This window comes from Marmota monax, unplaced genomic scaffold, assembly GCF_021218885.2.
Source record: "Marmota monax isolate L192 unplaced genomic scaffold, Marmota_monax_Labrador192_F-V1.1 WCK01_AAM20220418_F8-fsc00050, whole genome shotgun sequence".
Taxonomy (NCBI): domain Eukaryota; kingdom Metazoa; phylum Chordata; class Mammalia; order Rodentia; family Sciuridae; genus Marmota; species Marmota monax.
In genome coordinates, this window is record NW_026694552.1 from 5,147,898 (window position 1) to 5,163,533 (window position 15,636).

At 31.2% G+C, this 15,636-nt stretch overlaps 1 protein-coding gene across 3 annotated transcripts in view; it reads left to right on the forward strand.

The window, feature by feature from the left end:
* Nucleotides 1–15,636, forward strand: part of Radx (RPA1 related single stranded DNA binding protein, X-linked) — a 73,935-nt gene that overhangs the window by 22,280 nt on the left and 36,019 nt on the right. For all 3 annotated transcript variants that reach the window (XM_046420869.2, XM_046420871.2, XM_046420870.2), the window contains exons 7-11: nucleotides 1,807–1,911; nucleotides 3,370–3,534; nucleotides 4,535–4,695; nucleotides 7,744–7,919; nucleotides 15,124–15,197. In XM_046420869.2, coding sequence (XP_046276825.1) covers nucleotides 1,807–1,911; nucleotides 3,370–3,534; nucleotides 4,535–4,695; nucleotides 7,744–7,919; nucleotides 15,124–15,197 — 681 coding nt within the window. The remainder of the gene's footprint in view (nucleotides 1–1,806; nucleotides 1,912–3,369; nucleotides 3,535–4,534; nucleotides 4,696–7,743; nucleotides 7,920–15,123; nucleotides 15,198–15,636) is intronic.

The window sequence follows — 15,636 nt, forward strand, 5'->3', positions numbered from 1 at the left end:
TTACACATCTGCTTCATAAGAGTCTATCCTTGGCTTATGAAATAACATTTTTAAATATATTTTAATACAATTGAATCTCACTCTAATTTATCAGGGATGAAACAAAAAGAGAGTTTGGGCCATATCAAGGAAATTAACTTCCATGGTCAGTGTTCTATGATCTCTCATGTAACTTCTTTGGAGGGCAAAAATGATTGGCACTCATGACCTCTCGTGATAATTCCATTACCTCATTTTATGTGGGCTTTATACTCAAGTACTCTCTGTTTGTAGCTACTTTAAGCAAGTAGCTGACATGAGTTTTGGGTAAAGCTCACAGAAAGTTTGTCAAGCAAACATGTTCTATTTTTTAATGATAATGTGAAATACCTCTTTCTAAGAAAGGTATTATAGACCTTGGTGAAATTTATTCTAGTACAACAATTATAATTCATTTTTGCCATTGAACCAAGAATGAAGAGAAAAAAATCATTAAATGAATGGTGAGTATTAAGTGTGCTTTAGCTTGTTTAGGGAAGCATGACCAAGGGTCTTCTGGAAAAATACCAAAATCCTTTGATAGAACTATAGGTTTTTTGTTTTGTTTCACTGTTAGGAAGGTAAAGAACTAAGGGGAGCTAATTATGTGTGTTTATTATGTACTAGATGCTTAAAGCTACTATCTCATTTTTTGTTCCCAGTTACCTTTTAGAATGTTGATTTTATAACAGATTTTCAGGTGGGAAAGCAAAGATCCAGAGGGATTAAGTTATTTTCTAGATGTCAAATCACTAGAAATCATTAGATTTTTAATGGCTGTAAGTTAGAATTAGAGATTTCTTTATTTCTTAATTTCATTTTTTGTGGGAATAATGCAACCTTAGATCTAGTCTTCTAGCAGATTTTTAGAGGTGTCTTTAGTATGGATATGTTAGCATCTTTTGACATTAATATTCATATATTTCTAGTTTTTGAAATAAAGAAAAATTATATAAATTAGTATCATTCTTAGCATTTAAACAGATTTCCTTTTTTGTTACAGAATAAAGAACTTATAGAAGAGATATATAAAATGAAATTATAGTTATGCTATTGAAAATTTTTTATCTTAAAAAGAACCCACTTTGTGTAATAACTCAAATTTACATTTATTTCTTCATTTTCTATTTTGTAAGATAACTCTTTTGACATGTGATAAGTTAAATAATGTTGTATTAATGAAATTTTTGAGTCTCAAGTCATTGCAAACTCATTCAGGAATTCTTTGTAGCCTATCCAATAGGGTAGAAGACGAAAAAGAAAAAAGACAGGTGATATAAAACTATCATTGAGCCTTGAAGTCTAATTCAGATAAATACATGAGAAATACAAAACACTCACATAAGCAAATACAAATAATCTATAGCCATATATGGTAAAAGGAGTTGGAGTAATTTGGGGTTTTGTGTTAAATTGAGTTAGTTAATCAGTGAAAGCATCATGGAGAAAATTTTTTCTCTGTAGGAAATAACTATTCATACTCAGTTGCTTGCCCAATTAGAATGATTGTCACACTCTTCATCTTTGCAACAGGCAAATGACTTTCATTACAAGCTGCTCCATGTGTGGTGAGAAGACCATTATCACCAATATCACCTAGGAGCTTATTAGAAATGCAGAATATCATGTCCCCTTCTAGATCTACTGAATCTGAATTTGTGTTTTCACAGTAGTCCTCTGTGATCCCTATGTTCTTTAAAGTTTGAGAAACAGTATGTGAGCTCCTCATCTTGGTATGTACTCTTTGAAATGCAAAATTAATTTCATAAGTGTTTTCATTTTCTACAGTGACATATTTTGTGTGTACACAGTTGAAAGTTGTCAGAAATGACACTCAAGTACCTAAACTTCTTTACCTCACTACTACAAATGAGAGCCGAGTGTTTATTACTGGTAAGTAAATTCTTTGTATATTCTTTACTGAAAATGTAACATATTTTCTTTACCAGAACCTTTAGCATAGGGTTTTATTTCATTTTATTTTATTTTGGTTGTAACATTCAACAACAAAAGCTTTATTTTAACCTCCATTATCACTATAAACCTACTTTAACAAAGACTATTTGGCCTATGAAGTATATTGCTTCTAGATTACTTCTGATTGAAGAAGTAATTTTGTGACTCATTAGAAATTTGTGGGGTTTGTACTTTAGTTGACTTTAACTTCTGCTTGACATAGAATGTAGATAATCCCAAATTGCTTGCTGTATTGAAGACTGGTAGGCCCAGTACCACAATGTAGATTCAGTTGACATTATTTTTAAATCATACTCAATAAAAAATGTGTGTCAATTTTTTGACCCAAGATCTCACATTTTATTTATATTAAGAAGAATCTCACTGCTTGTGTATAAGTGGGACTTCCAGACCTGTAGGTTTCATGCTCAAAATTCAACAAAGCATGAATCAAAAATATTTGAAAAAAATTATCTGTACTGAACATGTACAGTTTTTTCTTGTTATTAATCCCTAAGCAATATAGTAATTTACATAGCATTTATACTCTATTAAATATTATAAGTAATCTAGCAATGATTTAAAATATATGAAAGGTTTACATGAGTTACATGAAAATAAATAGATTTTATACAAAGAACTTCAGAATACACAGGTCTGGTTATCTGCAGGAGTCTTGGAACCAATCCCCCACAGATATTGAGGAACAACTGTACATTCTTTTTCTCTATTCTCTCAAAAAACAAGTAAGATAAAAGTTTCCAAATCAGAGAATAGTGTGGAATGGAATTTTTACCAGAATTCTACAATGTTGGTAATTTATGAATATGTCAAAGAAAAGTTCCAGGAAAGATTTAACATATATTTTAGTCAATACCTTATTTTAAAAATACAAACAATATCAGATGTAAATATGCCACTTTTAAGTATGTTTTAAGAACATTAATTTAAATGGTAAACTGTTTTTATACACAGTTTAGTTTTGGGATGATCTTATACATTCAGATTAATAATCTTATTAATAATTAATTATTAATAATCTTATACATTCAGATTAATAATCTAAAAATCAGTTTTTTTCAGAAGATGCCAACCATTTGAATAGTTAGAAAAAGTTTATTATTTTTTTCCTTTTTCCTGTGTTTTTTAGCATCTTGTAGACAATTGCAGTTCAGTCCATTTAAACTCTAATGTGTCTTATTTTCTTGGGATTTGTTTACTATCTTTGGATAACTGTGCAACATAGTGAATAAGTGAACTTGACTTTTTTATTGGTGATATGAAACTGTTTTAATATTAAACTTTTATACAAAGAAGTCCATACAGTTTATTACAGTGACCTTTTTATTTCTTGTTTTTTTTTTTTTTTTTATGTTCTACCCTTCTTGCAAAAAGGTCATAGAGGCCAGCCATATACCTACGATACCAAGGTAAAAAACTTTATTCAGTGGATTAAAACAAAGACCGATTCTGGGGAAATGAAGAATACTGTTATTGGTGGATATTACCCCTATCCACCAGTGCCAGAAACATTTTCCAAGTATAGTAATTCTGTCAAAGGTACTAATGTAATTGCCAGTTTCTTCATGATTTGTTTATATGCTATACATATGGTGTATACTATTTCAAGTAGTCATCTGTATTCTTTTATAGGAGTGAATTCAAGGGTAGCAACACACAATGATGATCATGAGGTCTTACTGTAGACCTAAAAATACATGTTGTGTTTCCTAAAGATTAAAGTTTGATTTTTATTAGACTGGAAGAAAAGAGAAAATGTAAAAGATAACTGGGGGTAATATTTTGATTTAATGTCATTGAGAACAGATCTGACTTTGGTAGGTCCCAACTACTATGATACTATACAGAAAGACTAAAGATATTTAAAAGAGACTCTGGGAAATTTAATGTGTATATACTGACATCTGTATTATGCTACTCTTGTGAAATGATATATTGTGTATAATGTAATTGAGTGCAACCTTTAAATGAAAATGACAACAGAATCAATGAGTAGCTAAATTATAATTGAAGTACTGATGGGAGGCCTAACATTTACATTTTAAATAGAATTATTATATAACAGTTGAAAATTTTAACATAATATTGTTCATTTTTAAAAGCTATGAGATGATTGAACAGTTTGGGGAAAACATAAACTTTGCAGAGCTAAACTATTACTAACTAAATATTGGCATCCTCTTATATATCATAATGTTAGCAATGTTTTATATATGGTTGAAAAATTAAAATGTGTTTTTATGCAGCAATAGACAACACTTTATACTTTGAAATATGATATATATAAATTACATTCAGTATGCAAAATTTCTGTTACAAATGAATACTTCAGACTGGAAGCCTGTATCACAATTTAACTGATAAATTAATTTTGTCTATTTTACAAAAATTACATAAGAGGATGACAAATATAAACACAAAGTCTCACATTTAATGTAGCAAGTTTATAATTTTATGTTGTGAAATTATATTGCAAATCTAATTTTTATCATTTCAGTTCTTTAAAACTTACAATTTCTTTGGAATTACTCTTTTGCAGTTGAGTCGCTCTTGACAGCTATAAGTGAAGTGAGGAAGGAGATTGAAGACTTGCAGTATAGGGAACAAAAGCGCATTGCAATTCAGGGGATAATTACTGTTATAAAGTATATCCCCCATGGCTGTGCAACTGAAAGTGCCTCAGCATCAGAAACACTTCTGGTATGGTGCCAGAGAAAGCACTGTGATCATAATTACAGTTGGTACCTTGTACATTATATATTGACTCTTAATGATGTAAACCTCATAGAGAAATCTTACTTGAGCATTTTGTTTGTTTCTTTTTTCCATCATTTATTTTGTGGTAGATGGAGCTAATGGTTACAGCCTCTGACATTTCCCAAGGCCCTCAAAACTTGTTTTTTGCTTTCTGCATAATTTGAGCCTATCATGAATGTCTTAAACTTCCATTGGTATATATGACTAAATTTCTTAATTTTTGTCCAGGCCAAAATTACAAGAAGTCTTCCACAGAAAGTTTTTACCTCTGTATCTGACATGATAGTACTTCCCAGGTTTTATAAGGGATAGCAATATTTTGGTAAAATAAATGATATAGTAAAAGAGGCCAGTTCTGGAATTTAGGCACAATCAAGACAAAATAATTTCCCCCTGAGTTTGAGTTTATCTTTTTAAAAACTGTGTCTATGGTTATTGATATTTATATATAAATAAGCATTTAGACCAGGCACCGTAGTGCACACCTATGATCACAGGGACTTTAGAAGCTGAGACAAGAATATTGCAAGCTCGAGGCCAGCCTCAGCAACTTAGCAAGACCCTCAACAATTTAGGAAGACCCTTCTCAAAATATAAAAAGGACTGAGGATGTAGCTCAGTGTTAAAGCACCTCTGCCTTCAATCCCCCCCTACCAAAGAAAAATTATTCAGTCAAAATTTTTCAGATATACTACTTAAGAAGACTTTTATCTTCCTCTTTAAAATATTTAATAGCACATAGATTAGATTTCATCATCTTCATAAAAGCAAAATCATAATTATCAAGTTATCATGAATATTAAGTTTTGCCCAACTCTTAAAATGATGAAAACACAGATAAACTAAAATTAAAGTCTTTTAAGAGAGAAATATTTTTTATTAGAGTATTATAGTTATACATAGTAGTTGGGTTTGTTTTGACAAAATCATATACATGCATCAAATTTGATTTACTTCATTTAGTCCCTGTTCCCCTGCTTTACCTCCCTCTTTTCACCCCCTATTCTCCTGCTCTATTCTGCTGATCTTCGTTTTATTCATTTATTTATTTATATTTGATTGATGCTTTTTACACATACAAAAAGATGAAATTTCCTGTGGTATACTTATATATGTACATAATATGATTGTGTTAAATTTATTCTGCATTTCTTTCCCTTTCCCATCTCTCCTCCCTCCCTCTCAATCTCCTTCTACTGCACTGACTTTCCCTATATCTTTATGATATTCTACCCATGTCTTTTTTCTCCTTATTTTGCTCTAGCTTCTGCATATGAGAGAAAACATTCAACTCTTGATTTTCTGAGTCTGGCCTATTTTGCTGAGCATAATGTTCTCAATTTCCATCTATTGACTAGCAAATGCCATAATTTCATTCTTCTTTAGGGCTGAGTTAAACTTTTCTGTGTATATATATATATATATATATATATATATATATATATATATACCACATTTGCTTAATTCATTCATCTATAGACCAGCACCTGGGCTGATTTGGCTATTGTGAATGGGCACAATTCACATTGATGTAGCCATATCACTATCGTATGATGATTTTAGTTCTTTTGGATAAATATCAAGCATTGAGATAGCTTGGTGATATGGTGGTTCCATTCCTAGTTCTTGAGGAATCTCCCTACTGCTTTCCAGAGTGGTTGTACTAATTTTTAGTCCTACCAACAATGTATAAAAATATACATTTTCCCCCCACATTCTTGTCAGAATTTTTCATTATTTTTATTCTTAATACTTGCCATTCAGACTGGAGTGAGATGAAATCTCAGTGTAGTTTTTATTTGCATTCACTTAATTGCTAGAGGTATTGAACTTCTTTTTTCATATATTTGTTGGATTTTTATGTTTCTTCTTTTGAGAAATATCTGTTTAGTTCTTTTGCCCATTTATTGATTGAATAGTTTTTTGGTGTTAAGTTTTTTTCAGTTCTTTATATATTCTGGATATTAATACCTTGTTGGAGAAGAATCTGGCAAAGATTTTCTGCTATTCTGTAGGCTCTATCTTTACATTCTTAATTATTTCCTTTACTGTGCAATAACATTTTAATCTGATGGCATCCCACTTATTGATTCTTGGTTTTATGTCTTGAGCTTTCAGTCTTGTTAATGAAGGCAGTGCCTTCACCAATATGATAAGAGTGTTGACCCTGTGTTTTCTTCTAGCATTTGTAAGATTTCTAGTTTAATTCCTAAGTCTTTGATCCACTTTAATTTGACTTTAATGCAGGATGACAGGCATAGATCTAGTTTCATCCATTGACATGTAGATATCCAGTTTTTCTAGCACACACCTTTGGTTAAAAAGGCTGTCTTTTCTCGAATGTATGTTTTTGCCACCTTTGTGAAGGATCAGATGAATTATCATGTGCATTTGCCTCTGTGTCTTTTATTCTATTCCAGTGGTCTTCATATATATTTTGATGCCAGTGCCATGCTATTTTTGTTACTATAGCTCTGTAGTATAATTTGAGATCAAGTATTGTGATGCTTCCTGTATCACTTGGTCAGGATTGCTTTGACATTCTGGTTCTTTTATTCTTCCGAATGAATTTAAGGACTGGTTTTTCTAGTTCTGTGAAGAATAACTTTGGAATTTTGATGGAAATTATATTGAATCTATATGTTGCTTTTGGTAGTATGGCCATTTTAACAATATTAATTCTGCCTATCCAAAATCATGGGAGGTTTTTCTATCTTCTAAGGTCTGATTCAATTTCCTTCTTTAGTGTCATATAGTTTTCATTGTAGCAGTTCTTAACTCTTTTGTTAGATTGATTCCCAAGTATTTTATTTTGTATCCTGTTACTTTGCTGAATTCATTTGTCAGTCTGGAAGTCTTCTGTTTAAGTTTTATGGGTCTTCTAAATATAGAATCGTGTCATCAGCAAACAAAGATAATTTGAATTCTTCTAAAAGATTAATAGTTTTGTGAATTATTTTTAAAATGTTTTCTCTAAATTGTTGGTTTTAGAATGATAACCAACCCTCAACATCTCAAGCAGCTAGAGATGAAAGTCATAGGCAGGAAAGAGATGGTAAATGGCATCAAGATGACAGGCCTATGAGTCCTCAGTGTTTTCAAAGTACATCTGCAAGTTTGAGTCCCAGCAAGAAAAGAAGAATTCTTCAGGGCCCATATGCTAAACCGTAAGTCACTTGTATCAAGTATGTATATGTAAAGCAAATAATTTTTTGTTTACACATATTCTGGAAAGTAAGCAATTGTGATAAAAGTCATATTAATTTACAAGAACTTTCATAACAAAAATACTGCAACTAAGTGGCTTAAACATAGAAATCCTTTGTGTCACTGTTCTGATGGCTAGAATCCAAGATCAAGATCAAAGTGTTGACAGGGTTAAGAATCTATTTTATGCTTTCCTCCAAGCTTCTGCTGGTTTGATGGTAATCTTTGGAATTGTTTAATTTGTATAAATATCACATCAGTCTCTACCTTCATCGTCACATGATGTTCTCCCTGTGTACATGTCTGTTCAATTTCACCTTTTTATCAGGACACGAGACATGCTGGATTAGGAGCACACCCTCCTCCAGTATGAGCCCATCTTAACTTAACTAGTCACATCTTTAATAATCGTACTCCCAAATAAGGTCATGTTTTCAGGTACTGAGGATTAAGAGTTCATCATACAAATTTGGTGGTGGGGGGACACAATTCCATCCTTAACAATCTTTCTGCTGGTTCCCCAAAATTCATGTCCTTCTCACATGCAAAATATATTCACTCAATCATAACATCGTCCAAATTTTTAACTCATACCAAGATCAATTTTGGTCCAGAATCTTACCTAAATATTATCTAATCTGAGCTCAGTGTTTCATGCCTGTAATCATAGCTATTCAGAAGGCCGAGACAAGAGAATCACAAGTATAAGTCTAGCCCAGACAAGTTTTAGACAAATATCTCAGAATAAAACAAAAAGGCCTTGGGATCTAGCTCAGTGATAGAGTGTTTTCCTGGCATGTGCAAAGTCCTGGATTCAGTCCCCAGCACTGGAAAAATGAATTAATTTATGAAATATATATGTGTGATTATATATATTATATGTAATATATAATATTACATATAATATTAATAAACAGATATTGAGAAATATCTGTTTAGTTCTTTTGCCCATTTATTGATTGAATTGTTTTTTGGTGTTAAGTTTTTTCAGTTCTTTATATATTCTGGATACTACATATTAAATATATTATGCATATATATTATATATGACATTTAATATATATGCATAATATATGTAATATATACAGATAAACATTATATGTCATTTATCATTACATATATGTGTACATATTATGCTACATATATATAACTTTTATATGCATAAAAATCTAAATCACATATAGTTGAGACTCAGGGTGATTTATATCCTAGGGCAAAATTCTCCATGTGTAAACCTGGGAAAATGGACAAGTTATCTGTCCAAAATGTAATGATAGCACAGGCATAGGATAGACATTTCCATTCTGAAATGAGAATTTGGAAGGACAAAAGGGATTATGGTTCACAAGCAACTCCAAAATTTAGCAGAGAAAATTCCATTATATTTTTATGATTTCAGAATTATCCTCTCTAGCTGGATGCTATGTTCTTTATGCCCACCAAGATAGCCCCACTCCCTCAGCACTGCATGGTGTTCCCCTGGTCTAGAATTAAGGTTATGATTTCACCCTATGGAAATGGAAAGTTAGCCCTGTTCTCTGGAACCTAGGAGTTAGCCCTACCCTCAGGGTCATTCTCCCCTTTTCTTGGAGAATAACACTTATTTGCAGCTAGATATCTCTCTAAGCTCATTTTCTGCCTATAGAATCCCAGAAGTCTGACAGCATTTTTTTCCATCTCATTTCATATATGATCCTTTCAGTGTAGTCTGTCAGCCCTTTCTGCTTTGATGGATGATTGGATCCATAAGTAACAAGCCTAATCTCTTGAACAAATGTTTCTCTGTATGCACCTGTAGTGATGTCTACAGAGCAAGCTTTCTCGTTGTTTTCAGTATTGATAGTCTGATGATTTTGTAGATCTTCATATTCTGGATTCTTTTTGCTTGGCAATTTCCCTTTCAACTGATTTTTCTCTTCTTATATTTTAATGTACAGTAAGGAAAAACAAGGCCACAAAGTCAACACATTGCTTTAAAAAAATCTCCTCAGCTAAATATATAGGTTTATCACTTACAAGCTCAACATTCCATCTAAACCAAATGAGATTTGATTCAGTCCTTTGCCACACAGTATAAGGCTCACCTTTATAATAATACTTTCCTTATTTCTCTCTGAAACATCACCAAAAGCACAGTTTGCATTCATATTTCTAACTGCATTCTGTTTGTGATGAGATATGTATTGTCTAAGATGACAGGAGCTTTCTCTCTGCAGTTCTTTCTGAGTCCTTGCAAAGTCCTCCTTTAAAGTTCATATTTCTAAGAATGTCTCCTTAAGGCAATCTAGGCCTTTTCTATATGCTCTTCAAAGTTCTTCCAGCTTTCACTTGAAATCTAATTTAAAGCTACCGTCACATTTTTAGGTATTCGTTACAACAGCAATTACACTTATCAGTACTAAAATATGTATTCATTTGGTAGGGTTGCTAAAATAGAATACAATAGACTGGATGACTTAAATGGCAGAAATGTATTATCTTACAGTTTGGGAGGCTAAATGCCATAGGTCAGGTTTTTAGTAGTGTTGGTTTCTACTGAGGATTGTGAGAAATAATCTGTTCAGGTGATTTTCTGGCAACTTTTGGTGCTTTCTTTTGGCTTACAGAAGCATCATTTCTGTCTCCACATGGACTTTTCCATGTATGCTTGTCTGTATCCAAATTTCTACTTTCTATAAGGACATCAGTCATACAGAATTAGGCGTCCATCTACTTCAGTATGTTCTCTTCTTAAATCAACTAAATTACATTTGCAGTAACCCTATATCCAAATAAAATCACATATGGGATATTAGTGGTTAGGAATTCAACATATGAATTGGAGGGAATGAACACAATTTAACTTATAGCAGGTGCCATCTTATATGGCCATGCTCAGCATGGACTAATTTGAAAGAGTTTAAGCAGGTACTACTTTTAAAAATATATATGTTTATATTATTTTGAATTTTATTTTAATTTAATATAGCTTACATGTTTTACCAATTTTTCAAGCATGGGTCTTACCTATGTAAAGTGCAACTATTATAAATTGTAGATGATCAACAGTTTTGGTTTCTTTGAAGTGTCAGGAATACAAAGATAATTATAAAGCAGATTACAGAATCATTTTAGATTTTAAGATTTTTCAACCTCTAGTCTTTTATAGTAGTTGTGCCAAATATCAAGTAGCAACCTTGATAGATTGACTTATTATTTCTAAAAGTTTTTAGGATTATTGCGGATTTTCTCTGATTTTTTTATTTTCATATAATCAGCAAATGTCTTCCTTTCTAATAATTTTGCCTTTTATTTCCTTTTCTTGCGTTATTGTACTGTTTACAACCTCTAGTACAACACTGAACATAATTGATCAAAGATAAATAGCATCTTTGTCTTATTTCTGAACTCAAATTTCTCAAGATTTCACCATGTAGGAATTTGGTGAATAAATTTAAAAGATAAAGTAAATTCCCTTTCAATCCTAGAAGCTAAAATTTTCTTATAAATCTAAGATGAATTTTACCAAATATTTATTCTGATTCTATTTATCTATTAATTTTTACCATTTATTCTTGTCACATAGTTAATTACACTCATTAATTTCTTGACTATTAAATCATTTATACATTTTTACTTGCTTATGATATATTGCCTTTGTTATATATCAGTGGACTTGATTTCAATAGTTTGGTTAGCATTTTAGTCCCCACGTTTATGATAAAAATGTATATAAATATTTTTGTCAGGGCTATACATCAAGTTTATGCTGGCCACATTAAAAATAATAGGAAGAATAATTATTCTCTGGAAGATAATGTGTAATATTGGTGTTATTTCTTCCTCAAATGTTTACATGGGCTCTAGTTAAGCCATTAGGGTCTGAGGTTTTCACTGGGGAAAGAAATTCAATTCCTTTAGTAGATTTTTGGAATATTCATATTTTCTATTTCTTTGGCAGTTTTGTTTTTCAAAAGAATTTAATGTTCACATCTAAATTGTAGTACTTGTTGTTATAAAATTGTTCATATAAGTTCAAGGGTTCCTCAGACCTCGGAGATTTGATAATGTACTAGGACAATTCACAGAACTTAGGAAATCACTGAACTTAACAATCACTGTTTTATTAATAAAGACTGATCAGGAATAGCCAAATTTTAAAACACATAGGACACAGACTATGAAGGAATGTAGAGCTTCTGTGCCCTTTCTTTATGTAATACTGGCATATCAATGTGTTCACAGACCATAGAGCTCCATCAAGCCTTGTTACCCAGATTTTTGTTTTGTGTTGTTCGTATTTAATTATCTAGGCATGATAAATTGATTCATTGACTATGTGAGTGAAGTAAATATCCATCTATCCTCCCTTCCCAGGAGGTCTGAGCTAGCTCTGTGCTCCAACTCACAGATTACTTGCTTGGTCTTTCTGGAGACAAGCCCCAATCCTGAAACTATCCAGGGACACACTAGAGTCAACCCATTAGCATAAAAAGGTACTCCTATCACTTAGAAATTCCAAACATGTTTGAAACTGTGCAAGAAAAAAACACGAAATATAGCCTTTACCATGGTTCTATAACCACAGTTCTTAAGTTCAGCTATTCTGATTTTCAGTTCTAAGAAGCCCACTTGCTTCTTTTTCTAAATATTTACTGTTGAGATTCTGTATCTGTTTTGTCCATCTTTTCCTGTTTTCTTGAATGTATTAATCAGACCATTTGAAATCATGACCTGTTAACTCTAATATGTAGATTAACTATTGGTACTATAACAGTATTTAGGAGCTTATATCCACCAACAATTTAATTCTAATGATAGATAGTCAACTTAAGGGCTACTGAGTGTTCTATGTTAGATTTTAAAATACAGTAAAAATCCAATAAATTATAATAAGTGGGTCATTGAAACCTCTTTGTTTAATTCTATTTAATATATTTACTCTATAAACAGAGAAAGTGAACCATACCAAGGTTAGGTGAACTCTTAAAAATCATTTTCAGCATCTCCTAAGGGGGAAAAAAAAAAAAAAACACTGTAGGAAAGATTTTTTTTAATGGTTGTTGCCTGGAAGTCATTTGCTAATTTGAATTAAGGATTACTGACTGGGCTGTGGATGTAGCACAGTGGTAAAGTGCTTTTTTAGCATGCATGCAGTCCTGGGTTCAATCCCCAGCACTGAAAAAAAAACAAGGATTATAACATTTTTGATCATTATAAACTTTCTAATTTGCTTATATTAGCAACTTAACAAAAAAAGACATGTGAAATGTCTTCTGCTTTTTTTTTTTTTTTTTTTTTTTTAGGAAGAAGATACTGAAAACATTCCTTCAGTTCATTATATAGAGCATTTCAATATACAACGCAAGATCAGTTACATTACCTCATTTGATCCTCAACTTCCCTGTGAGGGAGAAGCAAGATAATTATCTCAATTGTACAGATTAGATAATATATCTATTATATTTAATATATTAAATACCTTTAATTTCATTGCATTAAAGATCATTTATAAGTTTACAAGAATACTAACTATAATCCTGTTAAATAGGATGAGGAAATGGCGTACTATAGGATCTAAATTTCTTATCTGAAGTCAATAAATTGATAATAAAGGCAAGATTATAGTGTAATTTAGAGCCCCTGACATAATTTTTATAATATTCTGCCACTATGCACCATATATATCTTTATCTTCTCTTCTTTTAGCCCTGTTTACCCTTTTTATACTCAGTTATCCTTTTATTCTTGTTTTCATCTTTTTTCCAGTTTCTTCAGTTGATATACACAGATACCGCTTCTCACATTTAACTGTTCACCAAATTCTTGGGATGAATGATTATATATTCCAGTGAGACTCTCTTCAACCACTTCTTTAAAATTCCATATAATGGCAACATTAGAATTTGAAAACTTTTTATCCTCATTTATTTCAGATGAAATAAAATCATGTTATAATCACCCTTTTAAAGAAATATGTACATTATGCTAAAGGATCTCAAAATATGTGCAATTTAATAATTTATTTTTAATTATTTAGACTTCTCTTAGGGTTTATGTTTTTTGTTTACTAATTTCTAGAAATAACCATGTTTTCATTAGCTGAAAAAAATATTTTTTATTTATTTATTTTTTACATACAGCTGAAAAAATTTTAAAACTCAACTGTAAAATATATTTTTACTTGCAGACTTTTATAGTTAAATGATTCTTTCTTCCTTCACTAACACTACTTCTTTTTGGTTCATCAATAACTGACTAGCAGAATTAATAATACTATTAGAGGAGATAAATCTGTTGATTATTTAAGTTGAGCAATGTGATGTGGTATTTTACAATATGACATTTCTGTTTCACTTTATGCTCTTAATTTTGGAAATGCAACAATTGGAAAAATCTCAGCAATATTGCAAAAAAGCTCATAAGGTAAAATTTTCCTTAGAAAAGCATGATTCTCCTTAGCTTCAAAATAAGATGATTCCCCTTTCATTCACTCATTTCAGTTCAATGAATAGTTATTGAGGTAGATACAAAAACAAAATAAAGTCTATACTGTTGTAGAAAGCTTGATCTTATGTAAGGTACAGATTTATAAACCTATAATTTCAATACAGTGTAATGCATGCTATGTTAGAAGTCTATTCATTGTACTGTAACAGCATGTACAAGGTGCAGTTATCCATGACTAGAGATCAGAGGTGGCATCTTAAAGCCTGAGCTAAATATTGAAGGATAAATAGGAGTTAACAAGACAAAAGGGGTATAGGATTTTTCCATATGGAAAGAAAAGCACAAAAGTTTGAAGGACCATGGGTCTTTAAAAACACAATGAAACAAAGTTGCAGAAACAGGCAAGGTTGTTTTTCAGAATTGTTGAACAAAGCAAACATGAGAATGAAAATATTTCCATCTTTATTTGAAATTTAATAAAGTCAAATGCTTCCTCAAATGGAATACTCCTTAGAAGAAAATTTAAATTTATTTCAGTATTTAAATGATATTATGTATAGATATTTTCATAATTATATCCACATTCATATTTAATACATTACTTTAAGAAACAGCCTGCATATTTTCTACATTTATTGAATTGAAATAAATTTTGAATAGAACCAGCTAGGATTTTTTGTTCCCATTAGTGTCACTTTTTTAAACTATTATTTATTTTATTTTGATTCTTTGTAGAGTTGCTGTATCTCAGCCAGAGGTTCTGGCACAAACAAAAGGAAATAAGCCTGGCACGTCAAGCTTCTTCCAAAGTATGTTGTTATTATTTATTTTTATTATTTATGAAACCTATATGGAACAATTATATGTATCTTACTGTTTGATTTGATTCTGCCTTGTTGTGTCATACTTGCTACTAGGAAAATATAAGTGGTTTATCTTAGCTTAGATCATTGTCAAAAATACTGATAAATTTTGTGTCATCCCAAAATTTAAAGTAATTATAATAGTAGTTACTACAGGCTGGGAAAGAGGAGTGAAAAACAAAATGGCTAACAGGTACAGGGGGTGCAGTAGAAATGTGGTAGAGATTTTCTCAGAACAAAGGAAAGATAACATGGTACCATCAGTATCAATGTGAGCCTTCTACAACTCAGTTGTAACATTTTTGGTACTCTATAGTATAGAAATAAAATGTCCAACTAGGATGTGCATTACCTTATATGGGAAACAAAGAACTAGTATATAAAA